Below are 18,044 nucleotides of genomic sequence, written 5' to 3'. Positions count from 1 at the left end.
TTATCTAAAGTATCAAGAAACATATGTGCACATATACGCATTTCAAAAGCATTTTCCTGGTATGGAAAGCTGGAAAGTTGTGCTTAATGCTTGGTTTTTGTTTCTTATTATTATATTATACTTCATTTTCATTCCTTATTTTATTTCTCGCTCTATGCATTAATTAATTGGCTTATCAGTATGTTTGAGTAATTGATATTAACCAAACTGTTCTTTATGTTATTGTTCTGTAAGATATTCTGCATACTGAGACAAGCATAATTCATCACATCCTTTTCGCATTTCCTTGCCTTGTATCACTATCTCTTTGTAACACTCCCTCTTTTCCTTTATATGAACTAGTCTTTATGAAATGAGAAAATCTTTGACCTGTGTTCACCTTTAATTTTCTAATCTATCGTAATGGGTCCTTCTTCCTTAGGGTTTTATCATAATAAGTTCTTCAGTACCAGATTTGTCAAGTTCAAAATATATCATCATCACCAACTCGCAGTAGCGTATAAAGATGATTGGAGTCTGGTTACAAAAGAAAACCAAAGTGTTTTCCCCCTTTCCTGCACCGAATGTGAGAGCAGCAAGTTGAGAAAATATTTTTTTTACTATTCTCAACTAAATTAATATTCATTTTAAATTTCATAGAATAATCTCTTAGCATTCAAAAATTATGACCACATAAAGATTGAACTCCTCTCAATTTGAGGGGGTCACAAATTTTATGTAATCATAATGATAGTCTAGCAAAGTTTCTGAATTAGTTGACTGTGTATGTGTGTGTGTGTGTATATATGTATATATATATATATATATATATATATATATATATATATATATATATATATATATATATATATATATATATATATATATATATATATATATATATATATATATATATATTATATATATATATATATATATATATATATATATATTTATATATATTTATATATATATATATATATATATATATATATATATATATATATACACATATATATATATATATATATATATATCTGTGTGTGTGATTTAATTTGATTTTTTTTTTAAAGTTGATGACTTCAGAAAAACGTCAAATGGTCTGCAAAGCGCTCAGGTTTATTGCTTATACTAATGGAGCTTGTATTCAGGTCTTTAAATTGGTTTATTTTGTTGTACTTACTAATCAAATTTTAGTTTATTTTACTATTCATGTTTTTCTTTAGTTTTTCAGCACAAAGACAGAAGGTTTAAATGGTAAACTAAAATCATTTTTGAATCAACTTATATCAAATGGTTCACAGTCAATAAGGTATTATTGTTTAGTTATGTCAAAATATTCGAACCATGTTTATGTCTAAGCATCTCCTTCAGGGTTCAAAAGTTAACAAAAAGTTCAAAGCTATTTGTATATTAGTCATTTAGTTTTTTTCTGTAAATTTGAATTCTATCAAAAATTAGTTTCAGTTTTAACGTTAAAATAGCCTATTTGAAGCATGGCAGTAATAGAAAGTTTGAATGCTATACACTTGGCAGTAATATTACTATTATGTATTTAGCATTTATATACTTGTATAATATAGTTCATAAATTTGTATGCTATATACATGACAGAAGTAGAAAGTAGTTGTATAACATGTCATACAAATGAAGCTTATATAAGTTTTATGCAGCAAGTTGTGTTAAATATATGCTTGCAAGCAGTTGCATTGTATTAAACATTGCAAGCAGTTGCATTGCATTAAACATTGCAAGCAGTTGCATTGCATTAAACATTGCAAGCAGTTGCATTGCATTAAACATATGCATGCAACTAGTTATCTTCATTGATTTTGTGGTTTGAGTTTTCTTAATAAAAATTTATCAAGTTGCGTAATTTTTTTGTTGCTAACATATTTGTAATATTAATTTATTATTATTTTTAAACAATACTATCAATTATTTTTACTATTATTCATTTATTTTTAAATAATAATAAAAATTATATTATTAGATGTTAAATGATGAATAAAATTTTTTTTTTTATAAATTTTTTTTATTATATGATTAAAATGAGTGGATATGATTCAAATGACTGAAATTGATTTAATCTAATTCTCAATTATCAATCAATTAAATTTAATGTTGATCTCAATTTAAGATAAATTTTTTAACTTTTTTCAACTCTTAAGTTAAAAAAGTTTTGAAAGTTTAAAAAAATTTTTTTTTCTTAATTGTGGTTTTTACACTTAATAATATTTTTGTATGTCATTAAACATATGCATGCAACTAGAAATTTGAAGACACCTTTGAAATATTTAAATTCTATGAAATTCTTTGAAATATTTAAATTCATTTAATGATTTATTTAGTAAAACACCTTTATTTGATATCAACAAACCTCTTTATGTGCCTTTTGGTTGCGATTCATTAGAGCAAATAGGTATTTTTAGAAGTTGTTTTTATTTAATAAAATAAAAATTTAAGTTATAGTATATTAAAGTAATTTGAATGACTCTTTTACATTTTACAATTTATTAATTTTACAATTTATTCTGGACATATCAAAACCTTTTGATAAGTCTTTTGATAAAGTCTGGCATGCTGGTTGTATCCATATGCTTGTTTCATTGCATTCATTTTTGCTGATTTTGTTGATAATTTTATATTGTGTATCTGTAAAAAATTTTAGATTATTAAATCATATTTTTCTAACTGCAGTAATAAAGTCAACCTTGAAGTCCAACACTCTTCTTCATTTTTAGTAACTTCTTGAGTACCACAAGGTTCTATCCTTGGTATTATTTATCTCGGTTGTATCTTGTATTATTTCTTACATACATTAATGATCTTTCTGACAACCTTATATTCAAAGTAGCTCTGTTTGCTAAAAATTCAACTTTATACTCCTAGTTTGACTAAAAGTATTCACTTTTTTTCGATGCTTAGAACAGGCAGCTGATTTTGAATTGAATCTCTTTACTGTAATAGTTTGGGGTTTGCAGTGACTCATAAATTATAACTCCAGAAAAACTCAGTTCACTGCAAACAACTGCAATACTGTAGAAATTCCTATGTTAATGAAGGATATCAGATTATCATTTACAATTGGCTTCTCATGGAAATTATAAATGCAAATTATTGCTAAGTTAGGATCTGCCAAGTTTGCTTCTCTTTATTGTACTTGCCAGTATTTTACTCCTGATTCTATTCACTTCCTTTTCAAATCTCTTTTTTAATCCTGTATGGAATACTGTTGTTATGTTTAGGCTGGTACTTCTAATGATGCTCTTTTCACTTCTAGACAATGTCTAAAAACACATTGTAAAAATAGCTGAACTATCAAAATTGTGCTACTCTCCCATCGTTGTAAAGTTGTGTCTTATTCTCGATCCTACAAATTTAATTATGCTCACTGCTCAAACAAGCTATCATATCCAAGTGAAAATGAGTTTTGGTTTCATCAACCAAAACTCATTTTCTCTTGGATATGATTCAGCAAAGTCTCATCATTTTACAGTATCTGTCTCTTCATGCTTTATAAACTTCTTTTTTTTCTTGCACATTAATGCTTCATTAAGTCTCTTTCATCTTTATGTTTTCCTGACTTATACAATCTATAAGTTTTCAAGTCTTCAGTCAACCGTTTCCTTGCTCTTTAACACTATTTATTGTGATCTAGAAACTCCTAACTTAAGAGTGGTTGCTTGTGATACAATAGTGCATGCAGTCTTGTTGGTAGTGAATTAGTTTTAAAAAAGAATCTATAGTAAAAGTAATCAAGCTTTTTATCTAATTGTTTTTCTGTTAGAAGTATTCGATTGAGGATTGGTGAGGTTTTTATCTTGTTTTCAATTTGTTACTCTGAGTAGCTTTCTTTATCTGTTCAAAGTATTCGAATTGCTGAGGTTTTTATCTTGTTTTCAATTTGTTACCTTGAGTAGCTTTCTTTATCTCTTATGGATGTTGTTGCATTTTTGTTCACTTTTTATTGACAGTTTGCCATTGTCTAATTGCATCTTTATTCATTTTCACATTCAGAATGTAAATGAGATTTAATATCTTAAAAAATGAGATAAAGAGGTATGGTATTGCTAATCACAGTAGCAACCCCCAAAGCCCATGCTCCTCGTTCACCTGATGTTACTCCACTTATCTGGTGAAAACCACTGTGAGCAATACAGTCAGGCGGCAGCAACACTAACCTATCATGGTTGTGATTCTTTTTTCAACAATATTTTTGATGCAGCCGCTTTTTTACATTGCTTAAGTTGTCAAATTATTTACATTTTGTTGATTAAAACTTTTGAACTCAGGTAAACCTGTTGTTTGAGAAGAACAAATAGTTTTAGATGTCGCTTCCAGAATCTTGAGAACCAATAAAATCCAGTATTTTAAAATTCTGTCTATAAGTATGTAATTTTTTTGCTGCAAACAACAGCAAATGTATGTGCTAAGCATCGAACTCTTTTAGTTAAAAGATCATATTATAAGTCACTTGCTTCATAAAGTATTGATAAAAGTGAAATACCTGAAAAGAAATGTAAAAATTAAAAGTTAAAAAATTATTGTTATAAGCATAAGTGTAACAATCATTAAAAGTATTTGTCTCTTGTTTCTCTGTTCATCAACCTTGTTTGTCAAAATTAGTGTTTTGGTGATGTCAAGGTTAGTGTTTTGGTTTTGTTAAGTTTAGTAAAATTTTAAGTAGCTTCCTTATATGCAGTAGCTGCCACAGCCTTGGGGTGGTTGTTTGTCATAATTTTTCATGCTAACTTGTAATAAATTACAAAAAACAATTTATTATTGAAATATTTTGTTTAAAAAAAAAAATTAATGAATATTTTTTGTGATTTTTTATAATTGTTTAGAAAATTTTGAAAAGATTGTATTATGCTTGTCTTTGTATATTTCACAATTTAATGTTTTACAAATTAATTCACACAAAATGTTATACAATTTAACACAAAAAATAAATTAAATAAAAAAAAAATTCAATTCTATAATAGTCTGCAAACATGTTAATATGTAAGTCACCAGAATCATTAGTTTTAATTTTTGTCCTTTAAACAAAGATCTAGATCAAAAACAATTTTTATAGCTTATTGGTGTTTTTTGTAAAATTGGGGTTAATGAGAATCTTGAGTTGGTGCTAATGTTTTTCTCTTTTTTTACCTATATTCCACTTCTTCATAATGATGTCAAAGAGATAAAGTTTTGTTGTGTAAACAGAAATCTTTTTGCATTATCTGATTGTGCCTTATGCTTCTTATTTTGTTCCCAGAACCACTCTATTCTTACTGAAACAGCTGAAGTCACAATAGTTTCATATGTGAATATGTGGATATTATGATGTAACTTGGACCCTTTTTATGCAATAGTGAACCAACCAACATTTACAATATTTCAAAATAATTAAATAAAACAGTTTTAAAACTAGATGTAATTTTAGTTTTGCAATATAAAATTATTAACAAATACATTCAGAGCCTTATGCTAATGTGACTTTAAGTAGAATATTATTATAGATATTTACAACTGGCCCTTTTTTCCAATTAACTCATTTTAAAAAAAAATCTTAGTTGGTTCCCTGTTGCATAACGGTACCCAATTATAATTGTTGTGAAATGTAATTGACGTGAATTGTAATTGTTTTGTAATTTGCATCCAAATCTTTTTGCTCTGGTCTTGGTAGTGATTTAAGTTTCTACAGTCCAGCTTCTATAGAAGAACCACTTAGTGCTAGTGTAAGGTATAGTTGCATAAATGCAAATTTTTTTCGCATCATTTTTGCCTGATTAACTATTTTGTTTGAAGTTCTTGATGCAATAATCTCAACAGCTGATGGGTCACTACTAAAAATTGCATCAAAGCATAGAACTAATCATTAAATTTTTTTGTAGCAGAAAATATAACAAATAAAATTTAAGATATTCATTTAAAAGTAATTGACAGTAACTGTTGATTACTTTTAAATGAATATCTTAAATTGTAAAGGGTGTTTTTTTTAGAGGTATAGAACTTTAAGTTGGCATTACTGTTCAAGATGGTGACCAATTTAACAGGTGACAAGTGATTTATTCTCAGTTTGGTTTGGCAATTCATCATGAATAGACTCACGCCTGAACAACGCTTGCAAATAGTTCAATTTTATTTCGAAAATAATGGTTCTGTGCGGAATACGTATCGCGCTCTACGTCCATTTTATCCTCAACAAAATCATCCATCAGAGCAGTTAATTCGATTAACCATGGAACGTTTTCGCACCACGTTTACTCTTATTGATAACTCGCATCCCCAGAGACGCCGTACGGTGCGTACAGAAGAAGCTATTGCTACTGTAGAGCGTAGCATTGCGGAAGACCCGAATGAGTCTATCCGCCATCGAGCACAGGAATTGGATCTGTGTCCATCCACTGTATGGAAGATTTTGCGGAAGGATCTTGGTATGCGTGCTTACAAAATCCAACTCGTGCAAGAATTGAAGCCAAACGATCATCAAGCAAAGCCTAGATTCGTCGAATGGGCCCAAAACGAGATTGCCATTGTTCCCAAGTTTCATAAGCGAATTTTCTTTAGCGATGAAGCACACTTCTGGTTGAATGGTTACGTCAACAAACAAAACTGCCGCATTTGGAGTGAAGATAATCCTCAAGTGTATGTCAAAACACCGTTACATCCAGAAAAAATGACTGTTTGGTGCGCTTTATGGGCTGGTGGAATCATTGGTCCGTACTTCTTCAAAAATGATGATGGCCAGAACGTTACAGTCAATGGTGATAGGTATAGAGCCATGATTACAAACTTTTTCATTCCTGAATTGAACAACCATGATGTCCAGGAGCTGTGGTTTCAACAAGACGGCGCAACATGTCACACAGCTCGTGCCACAATCGATTTATTGAAAGACACGTTTGGTGACCGCCTAATTTCACATTTTGGACCTGTGAATTGGCCTCCGAGATCTTGTGATTTAACACCGCTAGACTACTTTCTGTGGGGCTATGTGAAGTCATTGGTCTATGCGGATAAGCCACGAACGCTTGACCATTTGGAAGACAACATTTGCCGTGTTATTGTCGATATACGGCCACAAATGTTGGAAAAAGTTGAAAATTGGACGTCCAGATTGGACTACATCCGAGCCAGCCGTGGCGGTCATATGCCAGAAATTATATTTAAAATGTAATGCCACAAGATTATCTTTCTAATAAAAAAAAATTCTTGTCAATCGAATAATCCATCGTTGTTTTATTGCAATTTAAATTTCTATACCTCTAAAAAAAACACCCTTTACAAGTGAATAATCCTACTGCCTATTGTTGATTTTTTTTTATTTGACCACTTTTCAGAAAATTTTGAAACCTTTTTAAGAATTAATACCAGATTTTAAAATTTTTGAAATTCCTCATTAGTACTTTTTGAAATTCCTCATTAGTACACTACCTCAAAGAGCACATAAAAAATGCTCGTGTTTAGCATTTCTCTAACATTGTAAAGGCTCTTTAAGTTTGAGGATTGATTCTACCATTATAGCATTTGAGTTCCACTTATTGCGGTAGTGGTGTAGTGGTAGTGCGCTGGCTTCATAAGCGAGAGGTTCCGAGTTCGATCCCCACCACGTCCCTGGTAGTACCGCGCTCAACTTGTTTCTCCGCGCAGCGGCCTTGTTCGTCAAGGTTCGTGTTTCGGAGTTATAGAGTTGAGAGAGGGTTATAACCACAATTAAGTAGCCTCCTCGTCTGTAGTGGCCTTCTGGGCCTTGGGGAGGTGAAATAACAAAAAAACAAAAAAAAAAAAAAAACTTTGTTAATAGTGTGGGCACTTTTTTGGTATAGTCAATTTTAATGTCTCTTTTCTATCAAATAATAGGGTTCATCAAATGATATACACACAATAGATGAGTTTGATGCAAAACAAGATCACAATGATCTTGGTTTGTTTCATCTTGTTTTAAGAAAACTGTTTTTATGTTAGCATTCTCTTCAGTAGTTATTGTAATGACTTTGGCATTATCAAGAACTGGAAAAGCTTTTATCATATCTTCAACTCCTCTACAAATCATTGCACCAGCAATAGTTTCAAGAGGAAATGAAGATATGATAGAATTTCTCTACAATATGAGGAATTGAACATATGATAACATATTGAAGATATGATAGAATTTCTTTACAAATACAATGATTTGTATGCAACATGCAAGTGCTTTAAAAAAGTTCTTAAAATACAGTTAAAATCTATGAAATTGATCACAATTGAGCAGTGTCAAACTGAGGTATGGATCCCAAGTTAGTGAGGTCCAGTTAGCTGTGGTGAATGAAACTTTCCTGCAATGCTTCATGTTTTATAATAACCTTTTAACTGATCAATTGCAACTTTCTATTTTTCGAAAAAATTGTCTCTTCATCACAATATTTTTTTCTGTATGAAGCCACAATCATTTCATGCATCAGTAAGAAATTGCATTAGAGTATTATTTTTTCTTTCTTTAATTTTTATGTATTTGTTTTTTATTGTTTTCGGAGTTTACAAAGTTTATAGGATTTTATAATCTTCTTCAGGCTTAGCTCTCTAGCATCTCTAATCAAATAAAAAATGCTTGCCATCCCAAATCAGCTTACTGATTAAAAATAAGTCACACGTCGCAATTCACATTTTAGACATTTTTAAATTTACAATTAAAAAGTCACAATTTACAATTTAGCTCAGTTGACACGATTTTTATATTACTGATCACTTGAGCAATAAACGTAAAAGCACACAGTATCAAACAAACATAACAGCACACCATATCAAACAAAACGTAAAAGCACACAGTATCAAACAAAACAAATAAAACAAGACAAACAATGTAAATTTTAGGAATAACATTTTAATAATTACAGTTACAAAAATTATATAGAAGTTACATAAAGATTAGAATTTTTTGAAGTATGAAATTAATTGATAGGTTTATTAATTTTTTTACCATTAAAATAAATTATGAAAAATGTTTTGTGATATGACTCACTGAGCAAATAAAACATTCTTAAATAATTGCAATTAAATAAAAATTTTAAATTTAAATTTTATTTATGGTTTTATAGAAAATTCACAGCATAAAGTAAAGTAAACATCTTATTCAAAAAAAATATGGGCGACAATTAATGTGAACTTAAAATTTTTGTGCTTTCTGTTTGTATATTATGAACTATAGTTATATAATTTTTTAGGTGCCCCCCCAGTTTCGCCTGAGCAGCTATCACGATCAACCCAAAGGTTTTATTTTTACAAAGTTGCTTTCTTAAAGATTTTTTTTTTTAATTATATTTTCATTTTTTTTTTTTTTTTTTTTTAATTTTTAGTTCGCCAGTTGATTTATGGAGAGATACATACAAAGCATTTTTCCCTACAGAGGTAAATTTTATTTTCATTGTTTACTAATCCAACATTATTTAAGACTTTTTTAAAGTTAGTTTTTTTAAATTTAAATTATCGTGTCAGTTTGTTTTTCATTAAAATTTGTTTCTTTTTATACTTACATAAAAAAAACAGGTTGCATGGATACAGGAGCATAAAAAAAAACAGGTAGCTGCAAAAAAAAAATTAAAACAGGTTGCATAAATAGGGGAACATAAAAAAAACTGGTAGCTGCAAAAAAACAACAAAAAAAACAAAACAGGTTGCATTAAACTTTCATTTTTAGTGGTTAAAAAAAATTATATTAATTTGTTAGATGTCTATAAATAGTTGTTTAAATAAGTACAAATAAAGTTTAAAATAAACTTTTTTTGGCTTTTTTGTAATTTAACCACATTTTCTTAATTTTTATGCTGATTTCGAATTACTTTATTATTTTTTTTCATTCAAATATTTGGCCTTCAACCTTAATTTCAATAAAAGTGAATATTTTGACAAAACAATCAACTGTTAAATTAAATAAAATCATTATTATTATCAAAAGTAGAATCCGTAGTAAATTTTTATTTTTTTGTTTTATCAATAAAATGCGTAATCATTATGTGTAGTTAAAAACACAACAAACAAAAAATTAGGCATCATACATGAAATTACTCCATATAAAGAACATTGTAATAATTACTAGTGAAAAATGCGAAATAACTTCGTTGCAACCGTGGTACAGTGGTTCGAGTTCTTTCTCAGAATTAAGAGGTCTGAGGTTCAATGTTGGCTCCGACCAGATAAGCAACACTGGTAAGAAAGGAGGTGTAAACTTCGTAGTTAAATTGCTCTTCCACGGTACTTTGTGATAAGACACTTAGTTCTCCTTGAAGCACCTTAACAACTAAAAAAAACAATCATCGTAAGTAATTGTGGATTGTTGTAAGGATTTTCCAAAGTAAGTAAAAACGGCATTTAGGGGCTCGGGGGGAAGACATAGATGCAGGGCCGCTTTATGTATAAAAATTTCCCTATATTATATCAAGGACCTTTTTTTTTTTGTTTAACCCTTAATCACATAGTTTTTTCTTAAAAGGTATAGGAAAATAAAAATTATTTGTGTATCTTGATTTTAAGCGGGGCCCAGGACCTTCAGACATAGCAGGGGCCCGGGGGAAAAACACCCCAACTACCTCGCCAGTCCGACCCTGAATAAAAAATTTAAATTATTAGCTTATTCTTCTGTAGATAAAAGGCGTTTTTTTGTACTTTTATCAACAATTATGATTTTAAATAAAGTTGATCTTTGCTGCAATGATCTACTATTTGATTATTACTAAAATAAACATTCATCAATTGTTTTTCACATTTTACAGACCTGTCTCTTATTTATTGACATCTGCAAGTAAATGGACTGCCTTTTAGTAATTTTAAACAAACGAAGATATAATATCTCTTGGGCGCCTAATGTAAAACTTATAGTTTTTTTTTTGCTCGCTGTCTCAGTTGTTTCTGTCACTGGTTTTAACTTTATTTTATATATTTTAAACTTTTTAACAATGAGACACATTTCCTAAAATATTTTTAAATTACCTAAATCTTGGTTGCTCAATGATTTCCTTATTTAACTATATTGCCATGGATATTTAACTATATTACTTCGATATTTAACAATATTACCATTGCAAAGAAGGCCACGCTGACGCTTAAGTTCAATGTTATTTGTAATTGTTTTATAAATTGCAAAAACTTGATTAAAAAAGTAATACATCAGTTATTACATCATTGTATCTTTTTCCAAACCCCATGGCCGACAACACGGGTTTCGAAGTAGAGGAGCCCAGTAGTCAATTTCTAAAAAAAGTCCGCTATATCTAGAATTTTTTTTTAAAAAAAAGTGGATGGGGGGGAGGGCACGTGCTTCCTGGCCCCTCTGTGTCGTTGTCTCTGAACCCATAATAATTTCTTATTTTCTGTCGAAGAAATATAGCTAAGTTTTGCTTAACTATTTGCAAGGATGATCCAAGATTTTTGATGCGTATATACGAACTACTTCTACGACTACTGAGCAGTCAATCTTCTTTAGTGAAGTTTTCCAAAAGATATTTTATTGTTAACTTGATTTAAGACAAGTACAAAAACAACCTTGCGTATAGGCAACTTTGTATGATAAAATTCGTCAATTACAAAGAGTAAATAAGACTAAAAAAGTTTTATAATTTTGATTTATTTGTTTACTTGTTAATGATTTATTTATTTATTAGTTTGTTACTTCTTGTTGCAATATTTTTTATTTTAATCGGTATCTAAATTATTTTAATCGGTATCTAAATTATTTTAATCGGTATCTAAATTGAGTTTACAAAGTTATTAGCAAAGTATTTTCTAGTGAAGTAAGTCAAAACAAATTTTTACACTGGATAAGGGGTCGTCCGTAAATTACGTCACGCATTTTTTGACCGTTTTTGCCCTCTCTTTCCTCCTCCCCCTTCCTCAACCTTCTCGTCACAAAATTGTTACACTTAAGAAGGAAGTTTTGTAAGAGTCTTCACAAAACCACCAACCCTCCCCCTCCCCCTTATTACGTGACGTAATTTAAGAACGACTCTCAAGACTAAATTTTGTTTAAACGCAACATTCATTTGAATTCAAATTATCCAATCAAAGTTTAAATTGCATACATTTGAACATAAAGTTGCGCAAAGAATACTCTGCATGCAATTCTTGTTTTTAAGTTTTTTGATATTTTTAAAATGTTAAAAAATGAAATAGAAGGTCAACCACAAATAAATATAGCAAAAACTGAATTGTTTGTTAAACTTTTCTAAAAAAATTAATTAAGAATATTTGGTCGAACAAAAAGTGTAGAATTTTGGACCCCTTTTCCCCCACCACCTCTTCCTCTACTATTAACACCAAAATACTTTAAAAATAAAAAATTTCAATAATGTTACAGGAAAAATTTTTAAACAAGTTTTCAAGATCATAAAAAATGTTCCTAAACAAATTTCTACAAATGTTTTCACAAACTTCTACAATATGTTCCCGCGCAAATCTCTTCAAATGCAGAGATAATCTTTTTCCGGACATATCCGGATGTCCGAATATTTTTTTCAACTTTCAGTTTCATATATTCGGGTATCCGAATATCTTTTTCAACTTATAGTTTCATATTTCTGGATGTCCGAATATTTTTTTCAACTTTTAGTTTCAAACTGTTATTATAAAGCTTACAGTTACTTCAAAAGTAAAAAAAAAAATAAGATACAAAGCATAAAGTTTACTACGCATAAAATAAAATTGTGTAAAGTTGTCCTAATTTATAAAGTTTGGAATTAATAAAGTTAGTAAAAGGGTCAGAACTCTTTTTACAAAAATACAAGCCCACAACCTTTGATCCTGTAACAAGATAAATGAAGTTAGTGCCAGTCTCTTTGAAACATTTTAATTTATAGTTACATAAAGTTAAGTATGTGCCATATTTATTTATCATATAGTTTCATATTTTATAAAATATTTTTTTTCCTAATGATTATTAATACTTTTTAGAATGAAGATAAACTTAAAATACTTAATCCAGCGATTGATAAGAACTTTGCAGATATTACTATTGATAAACTTCGACTGCTTAAAGACCAGGTTAGCCATCAACCTGTAGCTTTTTATTAATACTGTTAATAAATAGAGATTTATCTTGAGCAGGATTAATATTACATTTTTTTTAATTGGCCACTTAAGTCATTATAAAATCATAAGCTTTTCATAAAATTATGCAGCTAAATTATTCTTTTGTAATTTGGATTTTTTTTTTTTTTTTTTGGCTTCATTTCTGCTATAGATGAAAAACGGTTTAAATTAAATATTGTTGACATTTTAATTTGATATACTTTTTATAGGAACTAGATCGTTACCGTAAATCCGGCGAACGGAAAGATAAAGAAGCTCAACTTAACGCTCGCGTAGGAAAAAAATAAATTCGAGTTGTAAATTTTTATTTAATATCTTTGTAAATAAGCGAATCATAATCTTTCAAAAAAGTTCAAAAACTCTGTTTTTAACCCAAACATTAACTTTAATTGTCTTCATCCTATTTAGAATTTTATTTGGAAACGAACCTAAAAGGTTATGCAAGATTACATTAACCAAAAAGAGACGACCAAAGTTTTAGCTTTTGAACTTCGTTTACTTTTGTGGGGGTGTACTTTTAGTGTGGGTGCACTATTAGTGTGGGTGCACTTTTAGTGTGGGTGCTGCTTTTGCGTTAAGAATGTTAAAAAAAGAGCGCGACTAATAAATAATTTTGTGTTACGAAAAAAAAGCTAGTAAGATTGAATAAAAATGTCTTACTTGATGCACTGAAGTGTAAGGAAAATAAGATGGGGTGGATAACCGCATATGGAGGCGCAACCGTTTTTTAACATTTATAAAAAAATCTAATATGGCAACAAACATACCATGCGTCAGTAAAACAATTTCACGCATATCGGTAAGTCAAAAAGAGTGCATGTCGCGTTCCTGTGAAGTTGTGGCTAATATTGTTTATATTGTGTTTTTTTTTAACGCAGTATCAAAAGGAAAGATTAAGTCTCTGTAGAAGAAACTGAGTCTTAAATACAGTAATAAGCTGAAAATCTTCTAGTTAAAAAAGTTGGATATTTCCAAAAAATTTTCCAAGTAGAACGTCATTGTTAAAACGAATGTTAAGTTTGTTAGAACAAGCCGGTAGCTTTCAGAGTTAATAAGTTGAAACAGTATGTTGAGCGTTTCAAAAATCATGTACATTTTAACAGTAAACATAACTTTTGTAACTTATTGCCAAAACTTTTTATTTTTTAGAGCAGCTAATTAATGGCGTTGGATCTAATGATTTTAATTTCTAAAAGTTCTAATAACAACATTACGTTAAGAAATGTTTACAAACCTAAACTAATAAAAAAGTTCTGAAAATGGAAAACTTCAAAGCTAGTTTTAGAGCAAAACATTTCTTACCCAAAAGTTGACACACTAGGTAAAACCGTGTGTCACCTTTTGGGTAAAACACTTAAAGAGGGGGAGAGATTGATTTTTTACGTCACGTTATGAAAATCACGTAAATTGTACTCGTGCGTTAATAACATTTGAACGTTCGTTTTTTACTTTAATTTTGAGTTTTTTGTCAAAAAATTATTTTGAATTTATTATTATTACGAAAGTATTATTAAGTCTTTTTTTTTACATTTTGTTTTTTAGAATTTATTCATTTTAGACTTTTACAATTTTACTGTAAAATACGGAAAATGTGGTAAAATGATAAAAAAAAACAGAGTTTTACACATTGGTCAGAAATATCTTTCAAATCAATTTAAATTTATTTTCATGACATTCAACATGCATGATTTCCATTCCTTAAAGTATGCACAACATTTTTTCTCTTTACGCGCTTGAATTTGTTACTTTAAAGTTACAAATTTAGAGACAATCTATGGGGATGTTAATATGAATCGGGATGGCTTGGTTACCCAGACTGATTAAAAATTAAAAACCTAAAAATATCGATGTTTAAATTAGAACTTTAAAGTTTAAATTTAGAAATTATTCATGTCTTGATGTTTCGCTTTAATATAGGAAATGCAGTTTTATAACATCTATGTGTATACAAAATACTATTTAGGTGAAAAAGCATATGCTCTTTAGGATAAATTTTTTAGTAGTTTTTTACTTTCTATTTCATGTGTTATTGCAAAAATAAGAGCGTTACAGCGCACTGTAGCCAGAATTATCTAAAAATGGCAAAACTATTTATGGGTTGAATATAGACATATGGTACATGTTTATTGGATCAAAGAATTCATTTTCGGGCTCCATTTTGAGTTGGAAGTGGTCGCGAACACACAGATTGTCATTTTAGGGGTTGTCAAGATGATGACATTTTGTGCGTCTAAATATAGGTAATTGCAGTCAATAAACTCGAGTCTGGGCATATTCGGTCTGTAGAAGTGGTTATAACTACTCAAATGTTTATTTTAGAGGTGGTCATGGGATGTCTCGATAGTGTTTAAATCAGATAAGTAGCGTGACGCAGTGATTAGAGCGCCTATTTTGGATGCAAGAAGTCCCAGGTTCGAAGCGAGCTATTTGAATATTTTATGCCATTGGTAAGGAAGGAAGCGTGAACTTCCTATTTAAATGCTCTTTCGCGGTGTTCTTTGACTAGACCATTAGGTCTTCTTGAGGCCCCTAAAAGAAAATTATAAAAATAATTGAAAACTTGGAACATGTTGTATATCTAAATATGGGTAATTGCGGTCAGGGAATTCAAATCTGGGCATATTTGGTCTTCAGGAGTGTTCATCACCACCCATGTGGTCGTTTTAGAAGTGGTTAAGGGGGTTTTAAAATATCCCAATGGTTTTTCAATAAGATGAAACAATTGTATTTTTAAATATAGGTAACTGAGGTTGGAGAATTTAAACCTTAGCATATTTGAGGAGTAGATTTGCAAAACCAGATGATTCACATTTTTTTCATTCTGAGATAATGGCAAAAAATTTTCCAGCAAATCAAATAGCTAAAAATTAAAAAATTAAAACTATAGCTAAAAACTTATAGCTAAAAATTAAAACCTAAACATTAGATAACATTAAATAACAAATAACTAAAATTAAAAAAAAATTAAAACTAAATAATAGATAACATTAAAAGAATGTTTAAGACAAAAATTTGAGAATAGAGCTTTTTTGATTTTATTTTTACTACAAAATGAAAAAGCGTTTCATCTGGTTTAGCATGCCATTTATTTATTTTTTATCTGGTTTTGACCGGGGTTGATATTTGACCGGGGCCGGGGCTGGGGGCGAGTTTAATAAAATATAGTAGGGGCCGGAGCCGGGTTTGTGACCGGGGCTGTATAAATATTTATACATCCTAAAGTACATTTTTTTCAAAATTTATGTTTGATTTTGTATATGTATGAGTTTATAAACATCATTATGATCAACATGATCATTATCATCATCATCATCATCATCAGTAGCAGCAGCAGCAGGCTTTAGCCTTCCTCTTTTATATTGTTTCTTTAATCATAGTCAAAACTCAAACGAGCTATCATCTCTATTACAATAAACCAAAACTCATTCTATTCAACAGGTTTCATCCTTTTACTGTATCTGTCCCTATTTATTAAATACTGGCATAAATATATGCCAGAATTTAATAAATAGTAAATGTAAGTATAAAATTATAATATATAAAGAATTATAAGTTTATTTCTAGCCCCGGTTATCAACCCCTGCTAAATTTTACAACTTTGCAGGGGCTGGGGCTGGATTTGAAAAAAGTCTCATTTTTAGCCGGGCCAGGGCCAGGGCCTCGGTCACTAGCTATGCACAGGTTGTCATTATAGATGTGGTTATGTGTTGTAAAGACGGTATTTTTTTTATTTTATGTACTTAATTTCTTTAATAGCTACTGTTAATAGTTTGCTGAAATATAACTTACTGGTTAATCATGATTTTAAATAACTATATTTTAAACAGACATATTTTTTGAGTATTTGATTTTTTTTTAAACACGCTGTTTGAAAACATTTTGGAATATATTTATATAACTTAAAAGCGCGAGGATGGTTTCTAACTTATGCTTTGTCATGTATAAATCAAGACATTATGTATGCCTTAATGTATGTCTTAATTTATATGTATGAATGTTATGGAAGCTATGGCAAGCATAGAATCACCATTATATGCATGTATAAAAATATATATTAGAAATGTATGTATAAGAATATGTAAAAGAAAATTTTTAAACTTTAAAACTAAGTTTGTCAAGGAGTCAAACTACAAATTTATATGTTTGCTATTTGTGTAAATAACTAAAATTCTTCGGGCAAGAAAGATACATATAACATAGTAAATCAAATAAAAATAGCAGAAAAATAAATCAAAAACACAGTTGAAACAAAATTGCATTGACATAAATAAACAAAAAAGTTTTAAACAATCTTTTTAGCCAGAGACGCGAAATGGAATTACACCCTAAAAAGTTAACTCCCGGTCAAAACATTTTAACTCCCCGGTTAATCTATTTCAAAATAAATTAACCCCGGAAGTTGAAGTATTTTAAAATATGCCGAAATGGATTAACCGGGGTTTAAATATTTCTAAACCCAACTGAAATAAATTAACCCCTTTTAATACACGTTTTAAATAATTTAGCTCAAAATAAGTTCTACAAAATTGTGTAAGTTGTTTACTCTAATATATTTTTTAAAGTTATATCTTTAATAAAATTTTAGACCTCTCGTTCTTAGCGAGAAAATCTTTAGGAGTTCCGTCTTCTTTTGTGTTTAGTAAAAAATTTTTTAGTACTGGGAGAAATATCTATGAACCATTGCGGTCTAGACTTACTACGGAGTATGGTGAACAATTAGTATTTGTCCATGCAAGTTAGAAAATTTTTGGAAAAATGGAAATAAAAATATAAATTTATAGCTATTTTTATATATCATATTTTGCTACTTTGCATAACATACTAATTTATTTTTAACATAACGCTAGTTGTTATGTCATATTATGAATATCTTTTACTTTATGTTTACATTTGTTAAATTGGTTCACTTTTTTATTTAAATTGACTTAATTTTGAAGTACTCTGTATAACTATCCATAAGGTTCATAAGTCATATAATTGCTGTTCTAAATTATAAGCAGACACTTAAAAAAGGAAGA

The 18,044-nt window shown here is 29.3% G+C and overlaps 1 protein-coding gene across 2 annotated transcripts in view; it reads left to right on the top strand.

Moving 5' to 3' along the window:
- LOC100207052 (cytoplasmic dynein 2 light intermediate chain 1) overlaps positions 1–13,403 on the top strand; it is a 47,911-nt gene extending 34,508 nt beyond the window's left edge. For both annotated transcript variants that reach the window (XM_065817067.1, XM_065817066.1), the window contains 7 exons: positions 1,053–1,130; positions 1,206–1,291; positions 2,331–2,401; positions 9,171–9,216; positions 9,303–9,354; positions 12,889–12,978; positions 13,236–13,403. In XM_065817067.1, coding sequence (XP_065673139.1) covers positions 1,053–1,130; positions 1,206–1,291; positions 2,331–2,401; positions 9,171–9,216; positions 9,303–9,354; positions 12,889–12,978; positions 13,236–13,313 — 501 coding nt within the window. In that variant the 3' untranslated portion in view covers positions 13,314–13,403. The remainder of the gene's footprint in view (positions 1–1,052; positions 1,131–1,205; positions 1,292–2,330; positions 2,402–9,170; positions 9,217–9,302; positions 9,355–12,888; positions 12,979–13,235) is intronic.
- Positions 13,404–18,044: the final 4,641 nt, after the last annotated feature.

The sequence above is a fragment of the Hydra vulgaris genome, chromosome 14 (genome assembly GCF_038396675.1).
Source record: "Hydra vulgaris chromosome 14, alternate assembly HydraT2T_AEP".
Classification (NCBI taxonomy): Eukaryota; Metazoa; Cnidaria; class Hydrozoa; order Anthoathecata; family Hydridae; genus Hydra; species Hydra vulgaris.
This window is presented reverse-complemented; position numbering and strand designations above follow the sequence as displayed.